General features: G+C 41.2%; 1 protein-coding gene across 1 annotated transcript in view; it reads left to right on the top strand.

The window, feature by feature from the left end:
- The window catches only part of c19h8orf34 (chromosome 19 C8orf34 homolog), a 65,419-nt gene that overhangs the window by 6,297 nt on the left and 38,599 nt on the right, over positions 1 to 20,523 (top strand). The window contains exons 2-7 of the mRNA XM_030397728.1: positions 7,879 to 8,023; positions 8,255 to 8,386; positions 11,493 to 11,612; positions 11,845 to 11,873; positions 12,702 to 12,865; positions 16,808 to 16,974. Coding sequence (XP_030253588.1) covers positions 7,879 to 8,023; positions 8,255 to 8,386; positions 11,493 to 11,612; positions 11,845 to 11,873; positions 12,702 to 12,865; positions 16,808 to 16,974 — 757 coding nt within the window. The remainder of the gene's footprint in view (positions 1 to 7,878; positions 8,024 to 8,254; positions 8,387 to 11,492; positions 11,613 to 11,844; positions 11,874 to 12,701; positions 12,866 to 16,807; positions 16,975 to 20,523) is intronic.

Below are 20,523 nucleotides of genomic sequence, written 5' to 3'. Positions count from 1 at the left end.
TTAGCAGAAACACACACAGACAATTTAGCACACGGAGAGGGCTTCAGCTGTATGTCAGGAAGAATCCATCAGAGGTCTTATTACATCCACAAACACACCTGGAAACATTTCTGTCTGACGGGGTAACTTTGTCATTGGCATGCCTCCCACACATCTGGTAATAATAACCTGGTAATTTCATCTCGGTTGTGGGTTATTTGATTTTATGTTTATACCTCTCTCATTCAAAGCAAAAAATAGGCAAAATTAGAACAGTTATTACAAAAAGTGATGATAATGTAATATTATACTGTGTATATACAATCCAATATGAGAGGTGAGGTACTTTTATTATGCTCAGTGGTATGATGACGGCTGGTTCATCACAAGGGATGTCGATGGTTAAACATTAATCTGTTAACCATGGAAAATATTTTTTACCCTGTATGCGTGTTTGGACAGCGGTGTTTTTCTGGCTGTGAATGCATCAAAAATATAAGACTTACCAACTACTACCATTATAAACAACATTAAAAATATAGCAGTGATGGCCTGCTCTACTTCAGTTTACTGTTTACTACCAAGTCACTTCTCTAATGCCTCCCCACAGTCAAAGCCTTGTCGGACATACTAGTCACTGTTTCTCCTCTGCGTCAAACTGGCCTCTGTTCGTCTTGGAGGCTGCTGCCTGGCTCTGTTGCCCGCCTGCCCAGCTATGATTCTGATGCTTATTCCTCAAAACCTCCTTGTCCTGATGGTCCAGAGCTACTGTGCTAGTGGTATAAACACAGCCACTCAAGTTAGCTGCATGGACAACTAGCTAACAGCAGTGTCGCTCCTTGATTCATACATCCTGGCCGATCACTATTGCCAGTGTGCAACTCTGAATAGAGATGAGAAGGAAGCGAGATGGCTCACTCCATTACAACTTTACAGCTGTGCACCTTATACTTTTATTAGTCTTTTGAGTTTTTTGGGGTTTTTTTTTGCGAAGAACAGACTAATAAAAAGCCTGGTCGACAAAGACTCTACTAGCACTACCGCTAAGCCAAACCACGTGGAGAACAAGCACTTGGCTGCCATGTCAAAGGACAGCTCACAGAAAGCAAAGATCACAGCTGCTGGCAGGGGAGGAAGTATGATGCACACCAGTCTAAGGCAAATTATTGAGACTGATATGCTGCCAGTCCCTTTGAGAAGAAGAAGGGCAAGCTAAAAGTGAAGCTAGCCATGATGGACAAACTAGCTCTAGCTCTGATCAGACTTTTGGACAGTTCTCAAAAATGAAAGCTACATCACAGCTACCCGTCACTTCATCAGTGCTGACAAAGAGATGCAGTTCAGGGTGCTCCTCACTCAGATCTTTTTTGTCTGGCACATGTCACTAGGAAGCTGACTTGTGCCTCAATGGCCATGTGTTCGTTTCATTTCCATGATAGCAGCAAACACATTGTGACAGAAGCTCCCGTTCACGTGGCCCCTGGCTTTTTTGCAGGGCTATCAATAGAAAAATAACCAAAACTGAAATCCCTATTCAAAACCCTTGACCTTCGCCCAAGGATCAAAAATATCAGCTCTTGCCGAGTTTAGCCTTCATTTGTGTGCTGGTGGTGTATTGTAACATATTTACATCCTAACACCGAAATGTTGATGGCTCATTTTAATTTAAAATCCTATTTAAAAATGTAAAGGCATGCTGAAAGTCAGTAAATTTTCAATTTCCTAAGGTAGTTTATTGTTGAAAAGAGAGTTGTCTCTGGGGGGGATGCTGGACAAAATGATAGACGCCATATTTAGAAATAAACACCATCAAAATTCAGGGAAGGCAAACAGTTCAACTCTAAACAAAAAATGTGCCAGACAAGAGCCAGCCAGAGTCCTCATCAGATCAGTGTAACGTTTTGAGGTCAGTAATGCTGTTGTCAAAGGCTATGACTTGATATGCCAGGCATCCAGTCATGCATGGGTTAATACAGCTCCCCTTCAGGCACAGTTAGAGTAATTACTACGAGACGGGCAGCTGAACAGGCAGCCTAAGGCCAGGTAGGTCCTCTGGGAGTACAGGAAGAGGGCAAAGAGGGAAGACAAAGGATATCTGGGAGATCAGGCAGTGAGAGGATGAGTGAAGTTCAATATGAGAACGATTTAGAGAGTGCAGTGTACGGTTGGGGACGGAGTGCGTGTGGGGAAAAAGAAAGGGAGAGCGCACAGTGGCTTTGTCTCATGCTACTAATGTTATCATGTCCACTCACAGCCTGAGGATGAATGCTGTGTGTAATTGATAGTCATGCTGGTGGTGTGTTAGAGCTGATCATCTGATACACAGAACCTTGACAGGTACCCTTTATTTGCTCAGCTGGTGACTAATGGCAGTTTGTACAAAGAGGGTTTAGATTTTGTCTTTTCCCATGTGCACCTATACAGTACATATTTTTCTATCTTGTATCTATTTAACATTGAAAAAGTTTTTGTAGTCGTAATTGTTTGTCCTGTATGATTAGAGATCCTTTCCTAACATTCTCCACAGTCCTCACAAAGTTCAGTTTCTCAAACCTGGCCCAGGGTAAACCATCTTCCCAAGCTTATCAATAAAGGATCTCTGGCAGTGTTATCAGTTCAGTTCACTTCTTCCCACACAAGATACCCTCTTCCTCAAAGAAAGTGATATAGGATCTTTGAAACATCTCTGTGGAGTCACCTTCCTACCAGCGCCGCCCCCCCCCCCCCCCCCCTGTTTTTTATGTACATATTGTATAGGCAAGTATGTATAGGTAATTGATCAGATATTAATGTTGTCTATACAGTGTGAGAAAATAATTTAAGTGTGAAGTTTTTATTGAGGTTTAGAAGGGTGGTTAATTGAGCCCCATCGATGTGAAACATCTTCATCAAGCATAGGCACATATACAGAAGACAGAACAGGATCCTGAGCACCCTAGGTGCAGTTGAAAAATAAAAACCATCAGTTCAATCTCCTTGAACGACCTCAAGGTCATGTTGGTCATAAGAAAGATTTGCAATGATGTTTATCAAACTGCGTGGCTCGAGACATGATCGTTGACAACAGATGTGGGAGGCAAAAGTGAAGAAGGGCAAGTAGCAGAAATTCAGCTGGAGAGGAATAATGTTAAAATGCAAATACAACAATACCCAAATATGTTTTATTTTCATCTGCAAAGAATCATATAGAAACATATTAAGCATTGTCACTCCATAAATTATCACATTTTGTACATACATTTTCTGTCAACTGATAAATGTATTAATTGACTGATGGTTGGCACGTCCCGCATTACTCATACTCTAAACCATGTCCATATTTCTACTTTTGGAAAAAAATGGGGCGTAGTGATGAAAATGGAGTCAGCACTGCAGGGTGGAGTGAGTCAGGAGTGAGGGCATCTATTCCTTGTGTGTATCAGAGGGTGAGATAAAAGCATCTCCTCTGATGACTATTATCTGGTAGTGCCAGCCTGGTCAGGTGACATTGCCGCTCCCACCGTCTCCTCTTCCGCATGATCTCTCCTGCGCTCGTCTGCCTGCTTGTTCAAGGTCTGGATCTCTTCCAGTGGCATCTCTCGCTCTCTCATCACATCATTCTCTCTTTTTTTCCAGTAATGACCTCTTTGTGTACATGAAGCACACTGGACAGACGCTCAAATGTCACCTTAGATCCCCCTTTGTATTGCCATATTTCATTGACAAACAGCAGGTAAATCAGTGGCAGTCGGTTGCAGGGACATGAAGCCCTCTTGGGAGTCCTGGAAGAGCTGTTGCTACACTAAAAGTCTGAAGAAATATGTCAGGTTTTATAGTTGATCAGAGCTCCTGCCTTTATTTTTTGAGTTCAAAATATTCTGCAGGTGACAATTATTCTTAACCAGGCAAACATGAGAATATATGATCAATGTATGCAGTTTATTTCTGCTGTATTCCTCACATGAAGCATAACAGCTTCAGTTGTCTCTTTTCAGTAGATTGCAATAGATACACTGCCTCCCAGGAATGCAGACATCATAGAGAGCTGGCTCAGTGTCTCCTCACGTCCAGACATCCATAGCTCAAACAGTCCAGCAGGAGTCTGCAGCAGCTGAGGTGGAAATTCATCCAGTCACAGAAAGAGAAGGAGAGGAGTAAATCTTAGGCCAAATTGGCTTAAATCACACAGCTTATGTAGCTGCATCAGTTTTTCCTTTTTTCACTCCACTATTTCCTTACACACACTGATACCTCCTTTGATTCCCACAAGACAGATCTGTCAGGGAAGTGTCGATGGGTCAGAAAGCGAATGGCAGGAGTTGTATCTCTTAAGGACACTTGAGCAGGGTGTGTGCCTTCTGTTACCGGAGATCACCTCCCTGTTCACTCATCGTTTCTCCCCTTCATACCACTGTGAAACTTTCTTAGTGGATTTCTCTCTCTGTTCTTTAAACCAGCTGTGACCTTCAAACTTTATCCCTGTTTTCCATTCTCATCTTTTCACTTTCTATTTGGGGAGTTTGTTGAAGTTGCAGGGATGCAGGAAGCATCATTGAAAGTATCATGATTGTCATTGTCCTTCGGGCAGGAGACCTTGAGAGCTTCCAAGGACGCAGGGTGTCTCTTGGCCGGCTGACAGCTTGTCAATTACAGCCACCAAACCAAACTGCCTGGGGGCAGAGAGATATCTCGCCCCAACCACAGATCTGCACCGATATGGACTGCATGTCTCAGTTGCTGCTCACGCCACTTGTTGTACTGCTTGGTACACTGGTGCCAGCACTGAAACTCTCTACCTCTCTTTATCTCCCTCACACACACAGCAACATATGCTAATAATGCTTCTCTTGCTGATGTAAGTCACTTCTAGGCAACTAGCATTAAAGTCTACTTGTATATAGAGATGGTGACCCAAATATGAACCTACATCTTACTATGGTTCCTGTCAAAGAAAATATAATTATGAGTCAAACAGCATGGGCTTATGAAACAGGACCGTTATTCAGAGCGCCTTATTACCATAGAAAGTGAAACAGTCAGATTTGGTTACTTTTTATATGTAACTGACAATGTACGCACCGTGAAGACAACCATGGGATCTGTTTGTATGGGTCTTTGTCTTTTTATGACCATATTGGAGATGGTAAAGGACACAACGGTATGAGGGTGCATTAGCTTCCTCAGCAGCTTGTGTCATACCGGATGCAAAACACTCTACATGATGTGCAATCAATATATGTTGGCACACAAGCGTTTTACTGTATTGACGTGGGCAGAATGCAGAGGTACCCAAATCACGGTTTCCTTAATGCTTTCCTTCGTGGCTGCTTCCACCGGGAAGCGCAATCATAAAAAAATCTCCATAAAAAGAACTGCACATACTTCCCTTTACCCCCTTCCTCCCAAAAAAAAATAGTAAGAGTTGGAAACGCTGCGGTACTCGACAGCGTTCTGCCAGTTCGACTTCCTGTATAATCTCCCAAATTGCAACCTTCATTTATAGACCTCCTGTTGGTAGGTTAGTTAAATTACCCACAAGAGCTACTAAGCAGTAATTACAACTTTTACATCTTAGCATCATTAGCGGTTTATAATTGTTAGACAGAGGCCACAGAAATCCAATGCAGTCATGAGGAGAGATGCTTTACTAAACTTTCAGTGCGCATTATATTCTTTTCAGGATTCTTTCATATTGCTATTTCTCAAAAATAACATAATTTCTCTTTCTTGAAGGGCCAGTCGATCACTTGAGCTTTATCTCCTGCAGGCAGAGGAGTAGTTTTTTCTCAGTCTGCAGAGAAACATTTCAGCACGCTCTCCGTTTGTCCATTCACATGCTTTTTGCTATCAGAGCTGCTGTAGACACTGGGGCAGGGCAGGAATGTCCCCCTGACCAATTACCTGATTAGCTTTCTGAGCACACGCACTGCAGCCAAGGCTAGCCAGCACTTATACACACATAGGCTGTCTCCCTGTGGCTCTCGCCGCCCTCTGAAACACACACATGCAGACAAATGAACATGTATGTAAGGAGCAAGCAGACTCCAAAGCATCAGTCTACATGAATTTGTTGAGTTGTACGTATACATTTTATGCAGTTGATGCTCTCGACGCACACACATTCGTTTATCCATACGTACAGTAACTGCCAATTCACTGCAGTCCACTAATGACTCTTTCCCTCTGCAGTAGTGTCCTGTAGTCGTCATCAGCTGCTCCGGCTGGCTTAAACTGGTCAAACGAAGCCGATACTCATACGATATTAAGGCAGCGCCATTCACATGGGCTCACTTCACTTCACACATCAGCTTTGAAGGGACACTTATTTCCTACAGCTGTAATAAAAGCGAGACTTTGCTGTGTGCCAAAAGTAGTTTTTGGCATTCTGTGTGAAAAAAGTCATTACTTTTCACATTACATTTGTATTTTCACCTTGTGTGTTATAAAGTTCATTTATTATGAATGTGTGCCTTGGCAAAGCAGAGAGACGGGACATGATTAGTTCTGACATGATTGGCGCATTTGATGCCGAATTCCCATTGTGCGCTCGACAGATTTTAAATTGGCATGCAGACTAAGATGTGGCCTTTACCCTCAGCACCTGTTACTGTGACTCAATGTGTACTTTCCTTGATTCCTGTCCTCTGCAGCACGATTCAAATTTTTGCCTTCTTGACTCTCTCAATCTTGAGTCACAAATTGTGAGACTGTCATATGAATAATTTCACTACCTTCCTGTTCTTTAGTGTCTCATCTCCTCACAGTAAAATTAACATTCTTTAACTGTTCAGATCCTCTTTGCTCTCTTTCTCTCTTAACCAGTTGTCATGTTATCATCACAATATATCTTGATGTAAGACAAGCATTGGGGATGAAATGATTTGTGTTGTCCTAAGGGAAGGACTAATTTGGCTATTTTGGAATAAATATTTTCATTGGTCACAATCTACATATTGTCTGTAGATAGTTTTGTCATCTTATAGCATACACATGTGCCATGCATGCACTTATTATTATTTTTGGGGGCACTGAATTATGTGTTTGTGCACCTGCATGAAAAAAGTAGGTGCAGCAGTAGTATTGTCAGGATACTGGAATTTCTAACTTTGAAACAAAACCTTACGAAAAAAAATCTATATTCAATAGTATATTCATGCCACAGGAAAAAATGAGAACATTCTGATTTTCTTAATAGATAAATTTAGCGAGGCTTGTGTACTATCTGTTAAGAAAAACAGCATCTAAATGAATTTACTTCCGCAGGAAATATGGCCACTACAGCAGTGTATGTGTCTACTGGAGTATTGATACTGCAAAAAATCAATATTTAGACCTTTTTAAATATTCAGTATCAATATTTATTTATATTTCGATATTCCTGACAACACTACGCACCAGGGCAGCCAGTGTAAAGATAGGGTCTGGAGCCTTGTGAGGGAATGCTCTGTGATTTTCTTCCTTAACACTGTTTTTAAAATGCACAGATTGAGCAAAGGCTGCAGTGTTTGTTTGTCCTTGTGTCTTGGCAGACTGATCGGATTTTGATGGCGCTTGCTGACATGTTCGTTACTAATTGACACAGAAGGGAAGTGCTGCCATCTTTGGGGATGTAGTGTTGTCTTGTTTACCTCGACTTCTTATTTTTTCGGATATTGACAGTTGTTGTTGTACATTTCCTGAAACAACAATGAAGATAAGAGGATTATTCCATAGCTCTGGCCGTTTCTTTCTTCTCACATACCCTCCCTTGACAGTGAAGTCTACAAAAAAACTTCAAAACAAGACTTGTAATGCTTGTAGCGATTGATTGTCTTTCTCTACTTCCACATGGTGGATGCTCCACTGGCCATTCTCTCTCTCTCGCTCTTTCTGTAGTGCCACTTTGATCTAACTGCTCTCTGCTTTACTCTGCTCCTGTAGGAGTTGATGACCAAATTGATAACTGAGACTCCAGACCATCCAATCCCTTTTCTCATTGATCACCTGCAGACCAAGCAAGACAGCCCCGGCAAGCTGCACAGAGCTCTCTCTGGCTCCGCAGCACTCTGGGCACAGAGCTCCCCAGGTCGGTACACACAGATGCAAGCATGCACAATGTACTCACACATGCGGAACGACTTCTCTGTGCATCGTCCTGCACAATGCACACAGTTTATGACGACTATAGGCTGGCATTAATATTCATTTGCCACAGAGTACATAAGGCCTGCAGAGTAAGCTTGGCCTCCATTTATGCTTTCTAGAATTTGCATAACAGGGCATTCTGAGCAGAAATTGTGACTATCTCTTCGCACAGAATGCAAAAACCCTCGAAGGGAGCACAGCAACTATGAGAAGCCATGGCAAATTCACCCAAAGAAGCCGAAAAAATCCAAGAGCGACCTGGCTGTTTCGAGCATCTCTCCTCCCTCACCAGAATCCAAGTCTTGTAAGTTTCTTTTTTTTTTTTTGTGCTCTACTTCCTGAATTTCCTCCACACACATATACACACACCATCCACTTTAGAATATGAAGCTGCATGCTTTCCATACCTGTTGTATCACTTGTATCGCAATTACACGCTCCATTGACTTTAATCTCCATTTTTAATTTGACATAATTATATCTAATTAAAGTTAGTCACAGTGTATAGTCCAGCGTCCTCCTTCCAGCCTCTGGGAGCCCTGCAGATGAGTTCATTATAGAGTCCCACTTTTACACACTTGCTGCTGCGCTGCTACACACTCTGAAGATGAATTGCTCACAAAGTTCTTAATACATTAATGCAAAATGGATGCAGATGAGAAGATTTTTCTGGCAGTAACTTTTTTTAGTCCTGTAATAAATTGCTGCAGCTATGATGTTCAAAATGAAGTATGACACTTGAGACAATGAGGGTAGGTCAAATAGGGAGCAAGCAGAGCTATAGACCACCTTAATAATTTAACACTAGGCTCCATCACTGCCAGACCAGGTCTATTTTAGGCCGCGGTTGGGGCATTTCTCACAATCAAGAAGAGAAGGGGTGTCAGGATGAATGCATGAAGAGAGGAGGAGAAACCAAGTGAGCGGGAGAAGTCAGAATAAAGTTGGCAGCGACACTCAGCACATCGAGGTGCGCTTGAGTTACCAACATTAGCAGCTTTCCTTCTAGCCCTTCAGAGTAAGAAGCCTTCAAAGCTACATTTAAAGTCAAATCACATTAAAAAAACATGCAGAGGTGTTTTGGTGTGCAGAACTCATGAAAAATTTAAATCAAAAGAACTGCCGCTCATCATTATTGCGCTGTGTAGCAAGAACAAGACAAAAGGTGTCACAAAGATGGAAAAATCAAGCATACCAGCGGAGTCGCTCTTTCTGTTTACAGATACTGGGCTTTGTGCCTCCGTCCCACTTGAGTGATGCTTTAATGGGCGGCCCCAGTGGGAGTTGAATCCTTAACCCTTAATCTAGGCTATTAAGATACAGCACAGCCCTCTGCAGCAGCAGCAGCAGCAACAGCAGCAGTAGCTCAATGCACACGCACGAGAGCAGAGGGGACAGAGAGGCACTCTTTCTGGGAAGTAATGACATTTTTTTTTTTTTTTTTGCTCCAGTCTGCATTTGGCAGAGATGTTTGCTGTGTGTTTATGGTTGTAACAATGCCAAGCAGCTTAGTCAGGGTAAACAAGGGTAGAGGATGGCAGGTTGTTGCAGCAATGCTGTCAAATATTCACATTTGCGAGTTAATTTATTTATGCATGTGTTCAAGCAGAAGGGCGACGCTTACCCTCCACACCTATCATCACATGTGTTTCACTCAAACATGCACGCAAACGTCCTTTACATTATATTAAAGTCAGCATGTCTGTGCAGGCAGTGTGGTAGACAACCAGTACATTTGTTTGGCATCTAATCATAACCCACTAGTGGTTTTTCATGTTAATTTAAATTCAGCTATGTCAGAGCATAAGAACGTTAGATATGGATGAACTCGGTGTAATCCCTCTCTATAAAAGAATATCACTCTGTCCGTCTATAAATAATGTCTGTCAGTTTATGAATTAACCATCATATAGAAGCTGAGGGATGCTGCTAGAAGACGTGTGGGCAGGATGTCAGGACAGTATGTGGGTCATTTCCTGCTCCTGCTTGACTTATTTTTGAATGTTAATCAAAGAGACTGACAGACACTGTCCCTTGGCCGGCACCCACTGAGCCCTGCGCTTCTGAAAGAGAAATGTTGACTTTTCTGCTAGTGTTTCCACTCCATACTGCGCTGATTCACTGTTTGGACATCAAGCTGTGCCTTTTACAGATAGAATGACACTGTGGTTGTTTAGTCTGCACTTTTTATTGTTCAAAGAATGTGTTTGTCATAATAACTGTTAAATGTTTGGTCAAATAAATTCACCTCATTTACTCCTGGTATTAAAATGTGGTCCGTAGAAGTACATGTCTATGCAAGGTGTAAACGCTTCATGATCAGAATTAGATTGGAATTGACGGACCATATCTGGAGCTAGTCTGGTGCACATTGTGTTCAGACAAAAAAGCATGTGTTCTAGGGTTGCCGCGGTGACCAAATGTTCCCACTTGCTAGTTTGCTTGTAAAAAGCCGGTGGACCAGGTATCGCCGGTGCTGTCACAAGAGAAGACATTCACTGTCTGTAGAGCGCTGATCCAAATTGTACTGCTAATGCAAACCGAACATTTCCAACTGCTGCAGCTTCACATTAAAAGCATTTAACTGGTGAAACACGAGTTGACCTTTATTTATAATTCATATTCTTTTACCTTTATGAAGTAGGTTAGTCACAGGAAATGCATTGTTCAGTGAGTTCAGCACTGCTATGGTTCATCGTAAATGCTACTACAGAGCGTAACGATGGTGATTTTTGGCATTTGTTGATAGGAGGTAGTTTAAGGAAGTCTGTGGGAGTTTTAGCAAAAGTTTTAGCTTATTAAATATAGGTTGTTGTTCAAATTTAGTAAGTGAGAGAGATGAAAGAAACACCCCGATTTTCTGATTGTCTATTCTGTGCCATTAAAGCACCATAAGATGATTTATCCAACAGAAGAAGTATAGGTGGAATATGATATTCAGTAAGAAATGACTAATCTGTGCAGTTTATCTGCTGTTAAGAAGGCATGCAAATGATCTATTTACAGGGTAGTCTACACACTAGAGCAAACTGGCATTTAAATTTTTTTTTTTTTTTTACAAAAAATGTGTGCCTTATTTACAAGAAGGAACAAATAATCAAGAATCTGTCACAAACAGATAATGGTTCCCTTAACTTCTCAACTCAAAAACACTGATTATTTTGAAAGGAGTCTGGGGCTGATTTGCCTCCACTTCGAATTACTCATTCTCAGTTTTTCCTCTTGAGAACAGAGATCTGATCTCAATGTGGATAATGAGAAGACATAAAAAATTATCCGTTGTTACTGCAAATGCATGATTGGATCCTGTATTATCCAGATCACATTTTAATACATATTAAGACTTAATACTTTCAATACTATTTAGAATTAATGCGAAAGTGTCGTCTGTATCTGTTTGTAATGTCCAGTGCCGCGGTCAGTCGAGTGCCCAGCCTGGGACTGGAGGGAGAGCCGGGACTTTGACGAGCTCAACCACATCCTGCAGGAGAGCAAGAAGCTGGGAAAGGCCCTGGAGAGTCTGTCACGCAGTAAGTGGCTGCTGCCTGGCATGCACACACAATTTGAGCAGTGCTTAATACATTTTAACATACAGAAATAAAGTGTAGACCTTTCTGTAAATGTCACTGTAAATCCTGAGAGAAAACCAGATCAAGCAGCTAATCTTACAAGCCCACCACTAAGCTCAGAATCATTTTAAGCTGGATTTTGAACTGTATTAGATGCTTTTCTGTGCTTTAAACCACGTTCTTCTCTCTGCAGGCATCGCCATCTCTGATGAGCTCGACCAGGTAGACACTAACGAGACCGGAGTCCTTATTAATCTCATATACACACCGGCATTACTGTCATGTGGAAATGGAGCTCTTGTCACTCATCACTCTGCAGCATCACTCACGCTACATCAAACAGAAGCCATGTTTCATAACTTTCACTTGGTTGACAGAGCAGCACAGCTCTTTTTCTGATGATGAACAGCCATCTCCTGGGAGTGATATGCGAGAGTGATACTTCAGTAAGCATGTCCTCCATCTCCAGTGTGCATCTTCTGCGCAAAGCTTTGTCTGAGCTCCGTCTTTTTGTCCTCGTCTGGCCCCAATTCTCTTCCAACACAATAGTGCAGCGACTGCCCAGGCTGGAGACTCAGCGAGCGGTTTGGAAACGATGGACCTGTGTGAGAGACGCAGCATATGTTTTGACAGGGACTTAACTTTTTGCTCAGTGCAGCAGCAGTATATGTCCAACGTCCTTGGCTCTCAGCCCAGAGATTTTCCCTCTTTTCTTCGGGACGGTGCAGGGAATGAATACTAAACACCTGCTCTGATCATGCAGAGACAATAGCATTTGATACTCTCCTGAATTAAGCCAAAGTCAAGCTGACACATCTTTAATTTTTGTATTGAGTAGGGTTGTAAAATGGGCACCAGGCGGCTTTGGAAGGAGAAGAGTAGGGAGACGGATCTCAGACAATAATGTGGTGCACTTTAAAAGTCCATTGTGTTGAAATAAAGTTTGGCAACACTGTGTTTTTTTTCTTTTTAAATCAGCATCTTTTTCTCTCTGTGTGCCCTCTCCAGTCTGTTGTTTTGCATCTTATCATTCTTTTATTTCTCTTTTAGAACTTGGGAGGCTACAATTCAGTGCTGCGCCCTCGAGTGGTGGGGGAATGGGTCGGTCGGTCGGAAGAGGATGCAGACCCACTGGCTGCTGAAATGCTGCATCCCCCTGTCCCTCGGGCTAAAACTGAAGTGTGCTGGAGTGGAGACAGCAGCCCTGCTGGGAGGTTGGTAGTTGGCATTATATATATATGTGTGTGTGTGTGTGAGAATCAATTTAATGAACAAAAAAGAGTTTAAAATTTCAAGAAAGTTCACCAAGCTATTGTTGGCTCTTTAAAATGAGGAGGTAGACTTCGAACTGTGCTGCCTGAGGAATGCCCATCTGAATGGGGTTGATAATCCCATTTCAAAGGCGCGATCAAACATGCCTGCCATGATACTGCTTCAACCCAATTTCAAATTAAAGCTAACCTCATTTCTGTGCGCTCAAGGCCAGAGGAATTTTGTGCTTGTTATTTTAAAAATGGCCTGTCTTTGAAAAAATGACTGCGTCATGTGTTGAATTGTTAAATTGTTTGTCACTTGCTCAGGAGGCATTTTTCACCCCAAAACATAGTTCCAAATAGCCTGGTACCCCTTAGATGTTACTATTGCTGTGTGTGTGAGAGAGTGCGTGTGCGTGTGTCACATGCACCGCAGCTGCTGATGTGACTAATTAGAGGAGGATTGGATATAAAACCATAAATCATGTGGGGCCTGAGCTGACATACACACAGTGTTAATCTCATTAGGTTACCGTATGGGTGGATTATGGGAAGAAATCACTTAGTTAGAAGTCTGAGCTGGAAGATAGGGATGTGTGTTTGGGACCGCTGATGAGCTCTGCTCTATGTGTGTGTGTTTGTAAATGAGATGTTTCTTGTTTACCTATGAGTGTGAGAAACGTTGGACTGATGCAGCCCAAAATAATCACAGCTCCTTCTCTGATCAACTGGAGGAGTATTTGGCTCATCCAACAGATCATTTATATCAACTCTGAATTGCGTTGACTGGGAACTTGCTCCCACTTCAAATCCGGTTTGGGGGTTGAGATTGCTTTCATATTTTCTGAACTGCTTTTTCTGGCTGAGCCATAAAGTAAAAAATAGGTAGATCAGGAAAAACATAAATACATTTGCTTTTTGTTTTGCTTAAGGTGAGGATATAGTGTAAAGTAGAGAAATCCAAACTGAGGCTCGCTTCCCTGGGGGGGCGTGGGAAGTTTGGAGGTGGGCAAAGATGATGCGAGAGGTAAATGGCTTCGGTTTCATTGTTCCAGTGCACCTATCCTACAGTTTGGCCTTTCTCATAGCTCTCATGAATCTGAATACATACAATACACATTTTTTTTTTAAATCAGTGTGACTTGCACTTTTACTGGACATCATGATAACACTTCTGTAAATCTCCTTAGAAAATATAAAAAAGAGAAGCTTTTCTTCAGTATCAGAGTAAATCCAGTAATAGTTTTCTGTATATCCGTGAGTAAACTGTAAACTGAAACTGCTATGTGCTATGTTATGCTATTTCAGCATAATTTAAATGGTACAAGTTTGCCAAAATTAAAACAAATACAAGGTGGCTGAGAAAGGGCTGTTTTCTAGATTTTGTCTAGAGAGTGGCCAAGAGTGTCAGACAATGAATTTAAAATTATATTAAAAGAAAGATTTGGTTAGGTTTTATTATTGGATGAGATGAGATCAAAATGACCACTCTGACAAAGTGGAAAACTGGCAAAGACCAGTACTGCCCTCTCTTAAAATCCCATCTGAGCCTTAAAAGGCCATCCCCTCTGGTGCTCATACACTTTCAGTCTAGAGTCATGTATCTGACCTTATTTGTCAAACCAGTCCATCTCTCTTTTTCTCACTTTCGGTAAGTTTACTTGTTTTCATTTTCGATCTTCTTGCCTCTGACCCTCATTCTAGCCCACCTGTCACTGTGGAGCATAAGGGGAGCTGACAGGTGGTGGTGGTGGTGACTCTCTGTATGATTGGCTGCAAAGTCAGGAAAGATAAGTGCAAGGGGCACATGGGAAATCGGATGCAACTGTGGCAGAAGTATAGTCAAGGAAATGGCTTATTTTGACAGAGTCTGTCTCACTGGAATGGGACTTCCCCATCTCATGTCTGCCACTGCAATAAACTGTACTTCTGTCTTTCCTAACATTCCTGTTATATCAGTACATTCTCTCTTGAAACACCAATGGATCCTGATTCATTCATTTAAATAATAACAAGGAAAGATCAGGATATAGAAATAGCAAGGGAAAGCCAGCTTTGTGGCCAACACCTGCTATGATTTTGTATTTATTGTCTTAAATGACTGATTCGTACCGGAGCCAGAGATTTTCATTGGAGATGTGAGCCCATAATGTGGATGTTTCCAGCCACCACTGTGTTCAGCTTTTTTCCCAAACAGTTGTTTCGATAAAGAAACACATTTGTGGAAGACATCACATGTATTTTTATTGATTTTTTTAATTTATTTTTTTACATATATGTTTTGCTTATATTCCAACACTGAGTCTCTTTATTTCAAACACTGTATTTATCTATGTATCCAGCCTTCAACAAGGCACTACTTTAAATACACGTTATTTAAATGTATATAATGCACATTTTTTTCTTGTACTTATTGTATGTCTGTCTTTCACAAGTTAATTTCCACGATGTGGGATGAATAAAAGTCTAAAATCACACTAACCACCTTGCCTTGTTCATACTGGCAGATTTAATTATAACAGAAATACTATGCAGACAGTATGAAGCAATATCTGTCATCTTCTGACCCTTCTCCATTAACTGTAAATAGAAGTCATTAAACTAAGATTAGAATCAAATTAATACTCTTCCGCCGCTCTAATCCATGCCCTCAGCCTGTGGGATATGAAAATTAATTTCTCCAGTATAGAGGTATCGCAGAAGTCAGGCTTCATAAATGTAACATCAGCTTTAACTTGGTCATTTTTCAGCAGTTCACCATGATCCAGGCTTAGACAGATGCACCACAATTTCAACTGAGAAATGAATTTGGAGAAAAAAAGAGAAGAAGAATTAGATTTTCTTCCTAGCCATGTTTCATTTTTAATTTAAAAACAGCCCATGAGGCCGCCTGGGAACTATAAGCTATGTGGTGATGAGTGCTAATGCATAAACAGGAATGGATTCTGCAGAAAACTAGTAGATTTCCAGAGCTGCATGCTGTTGCTTATATCTATAAATGGCCACAGTATGACAGTATATCAGCCTTTAGGAACAAATACAGTAGTATGAATACATGAAGATTAAATGCCAGAAAACAGAGAGCATATGGAAAACAGTAGCATTCTTTTTTCATTACTAGATAATGGCCACATTACGTGAATCAGATGTGTATAAACATTTCATGACTGCTTCTCCCTGAGCTTTCTTTTATGATTAAGAGATTAAAACAATAAGTTCTCCCCCTGCATGTCATCCATTTCATCTTTGTTTGATACTTTGGATTTGATCATTTGCTCTCCTGCTGACTAAAAACTACAGGGGATGCTTTCGGCACCTCATATCAAAACCTCTTCTTCTTAACCCCGCATCGTCTAAATACTACCGCTATTAGTTTGTGGTCAGTGTTGCTCACCTCAGAGCTATTATCCCCTCTGATCTTCTCCCTGCTAACCATTTACTGTACAGCAAAGTGTTCTGCACCTACATGGCACTTGAAATGATTGTATGGTGTTTTGTCCTTCAAGTGCCATGAAAAGGCTGCAAAGTGCAACAAGTGGTGAAACTTTAAGACTTTAAATGTAATCACACATCTGCACATAACCGAGGCAAGTACAGCATGTACTGAACCTCAGCCAGCTTGGATAAAAGCCTGAGAGGTCAGGATAAGAGGATGTAATTACTATAGGAGCACAGTTATTATAAAACATGTTATTTTTGTAGTAAGTATCTTTCTCAGTACCTGTACGCTGGATGATTGTAGAACATTCAGTTCTTCAGTACTAGTTAGGGTCTGTGTGTGGGAAATGATCAGCAACAGCTGATTTATGTAAATGCTAATATCTCTTAATAAACATTGATTTTGTGCTTTTTTACTTCCTCCAATTTTTGATCCCTGTCTCCTCTTCTGTTTGCCTCTTCTAGTCTTAAGATGGAAACAAAGAGCAAAGGACTAAAGGAGCAACAGCAGCATCACAAGAAGCTCCTGGCAGCCATGTTGTCCCAGGACTCATTTGATTCGGTTCACAGCCCTGCCCCCTCCATCGCAGAGGAAGAGATGGAGGATGAGGATGATGCCATGGAGCTTCTGGGTAACGTCACATGTACCGTGCATACGCATTTATTTTTACACAAATTGTGTTTACATGTTGTGCTATGAATCACTTCTGGAGATCGCTGAGATTAGTGAGCTGCCAGCAGGTGTGCAACGCCTTACTGTGGTTGCCAGCAGATGCCCCCTTTTGGTGTGCGAGAAAGACACCTGTTTTCTCACCACCTCACGGACACAGAACAGCTTGCTTCATTTACCTTGTATGTGTGTGTGGTTGTATGTGTGCACCAGTATGCTGACTAATCCCTCACTGACAGGATGACTAGAGAACAAATTATAGCTGTAACAATTCCGGTTTAATGACTCGTTCTCTCTGCAAAGATCATTAGGGTTTGTTTTTTTTCTGATAAAAATCAATCTCTTTGATATTCAATATTCCAAATGCATTTCAGGGACTGTAAGTGAAACTACGATGACGGCACTGAACATGTGTTTAAGAAGAGCATTGTATAGCCCAGACATTTTCCTGTGGAGGAAACTAAGTTCCAAAGCTGTAACTTAATGTTGGACCACAGGCCAAAAGCAAACTACTATACACACTATACAAAAGTCCGAAAGGCTAGTAAGGAAAAAAAACAAACCCAGTGATTTGTCTTTTAAGTCTGATCAAAATTATTTTCTCCCGTGTTTATGACTCAAGAACAAGTGAAAAAAATGTTGTGCCAGAATAGTATTTCTTAATTCCTCTTTTATTTTCCACCTCCCTTTCAGGGCTTCCGTAGTACTAGGATCCCAAGTTTGCTTAATTGACTGACTTCCTGCATATTTAAAAACATCACTCTGCCCACTGTGCTCACATAATGAAAAAAACAGTAACATTTTGGACACCTCTCATTTTAAAGAGTAAGTACCACTGCAGATACAGTAGAGCTTTGGTTGTAGAAAGAAAAAAAGTATTTAGCATCATTTTTTCTTGCACTGCATTGCATCAACATTAAACATTGAAAGAGGGGAGATATTTATCATAGAAAACCCTGAGATAGAAATTTCCCTACTGACTTAAAAGCAGTACTAGGGCTTCTGCTTTTTCACAGCTGGAAAAACTGTTGCTTGTGGTGTTATCCATTTTCCATTTACTTTCACTGGCTGCATGCATGTACCCAAATGTGCCATGTTTAGAAAGATTCTCTGGCGTAAGTGTAAAAGCACTCACTGAGTGTGCAATCAAGAAAAAGGCAAGTATTGGAATGAAAGGGGGGAAATTTCCTTGAATAAATTTAGAGGATACTTGCAGACCTGTAAAGGCGTACATACTGTACTGTATGTTGCGGCTGGATGAGCAAAACAGCAGCAGTCAGTTTATGTCCTGTACTAAGGAGCACTTTTATAGTAGCTGGTAAAGGAAACTATGCTTCCTGTTTACATAGTCTGGCCAGATGCTTTCAGGCAGTTAGTCCAGGCATTCAATTATCTGACAACTGAAGAATCACAAAGTAGCTCCTTTTGAGATATGTTATGTGTGTTTACATTCCTTCACGCCATTATGTGTTGACTTGAGATGGTGCCAAAGAGGTTGGAGAAGGGAATTTGTGTCTTGTCTTTATTCAGTGGAGAGTCAGAGAGCCCCTCGCCCTGTCGATGTTACACTTTATGCCGAATTGAATATGTTACCTGAAATATTCTGTGTGGTAAGGCTCTCTATCTTTTTTTTTTCTCTCTCTCTGTCAGCTCACCACACTTACTGTCTCTGCTGTGTTTTCATCTTTACCTGCAGGATTGATCTGCTTGAGTAAAGTAGCTTATTCCTGCATTGTAAAGGAAGGTCATCCACACAACAGCTGCCACAAAAGAATGCAATACAGTATCACTTATCGGATATAGTTCAGTGGCAGCTCCTCAAAAGAATCTATCAGAATTGTTGAAATCTGACCTAATACTGAGAAAAGTCAGCTTCTCATTGTGAAGTCACTACATTTCCTCTCCCGTAACTCTTTGAAGGATAACGACCCACAACCTGGTCTTTTTTCATCTCCTTTAGTCTACAACATGGGCCCCAATTAAAGTGCTTCTCTTCAGTCTCCTTAGAGCTGCTGCTGTGTGGTGACACACCATCTACGGATGTGTTTGCTCTCTGCTCTGCTGTCACAGCAGTGAGGCACATGCTTGTTAGCTGGATCTTTTCATCTGGGTCACACAGAGGGTCACCTTTCTTTATTGATGTGTGACAGCAGAGTGGCTTACAGGTTACAGTGACTGCAGCTAAAACAAATGTTTTTTTTTATCCTATTTTTATCCTTTTATCCATTTAATTGCTTGGCATATAAACTATCAAAACGCCATATCAGACTGAATTTGAGCTCCAAAACTATAGGGGCCAGAAAAACTGTGGCTGCTGCTTTCTTTACATCTGTCTTTGGCTTTATCATCTAGCTGCTGTTAGCAAGTAGCTCAGTTATCCATGGAGCAAAGTGGCTCTATATGCTTATATATCCATATAAGCTCCCATACACCAGTTCGAGGCTAGACATATCCTCTGATAGAGCCTTATACCAGTTAGAAGACTGGGGATACAGCACAGAGTTGATTTACAGTGGCTCAGACCAGGACTACAACTCCAGAGAGAAAAAGATACAACAGGAGGGGACACCAGAGACATGAAGGGCCAGAGGGGATAGAGTGGGATATCAGCAGAGGGACAAAACAGTGTGTAGAGCTGGAATATCTTGACATCTGACTCTGATTTGGTCGGAAAACATCCTCAATTCACAAAGGTTATTGTGGAATGACAAACCAAGACTGTGTTGGTGAGTTTTATTTTGTTTGTGTGGAGTTTGAACAGAGTGTGTTTTGCGAGTTAACAAGGCAATAAAACTCGGCTTAGTTTGGTTAAAGAGGAAAAAACATTAATTCGGGCAGTTTATGGTTGTATTTTTCTTTTCGGTAAGGAAAATAAGTACATGAGTATTTCCTGTCTTGACATTTTGTGAGTTATTTTTAATAAAAAAAAATTATGTATTGAGTTATTAAACCAAGTAGCTAACTCGTCGCAGGCATACATCTCCGAGCTGATACTATGGGGGTCACACTTGCCAACATTGAGAATTCAAATACATGGAAGATTTAGAAACCAAAGAAGGGTTCTCAGGGTCCTGTTCCTGAAAAATTGTCCTCTGCAATCTGCTGACATTTAAAGAATGAAAATGAAATAAGTTAAATGCAACAGCAGTATTGTCTCAAATAACCAATTCACCCTCTAGTATAAATTTGCATAAATCTGTGGCATAAAGTAATATTAATCACTTTTCAGGGCCAGAAACAGATTATGATTACTAAAAGGGAGAGAGGTGTGAAATTGTCATGAATTGGGAGAATATGGGAGAATTGTCAGCCCAGGGGGTCTCCTAGAAAAATTGTGATGTTTGGCAAGTATAAAGGGGGTTTTCAAATGATCACCTGTAGCAGTACAAAGTGGTATTCTGAGACAGGACAGATTGGGGTTAGCAGGATAGCTTGCTAGATCTTGTAAAAAGTATGTATACACCTTCTGTCACTACACCTTAAACTCTGCCACATTCAATCCTAGACTCTC

This window comes from Sparus aurata, chromosome 19, assembly GCF_900880675.1.
Source record: "Sparus aurata chromosome 19, fSpaAur1.1, whole genome shotgun sequence".
Classification (NCBI taxonomy): domain Eukaryota; kingdom Metazoa; phylum Chordata; class Actinopteri; order Spariformes; family Sparidae; genus Sparus; species Sparus aurata.
The sequence above is the reverse complement of the archived record's forward strand: the minus strand, read 5'-3'. Positions and strand labels throughout refer to the sequence as shown.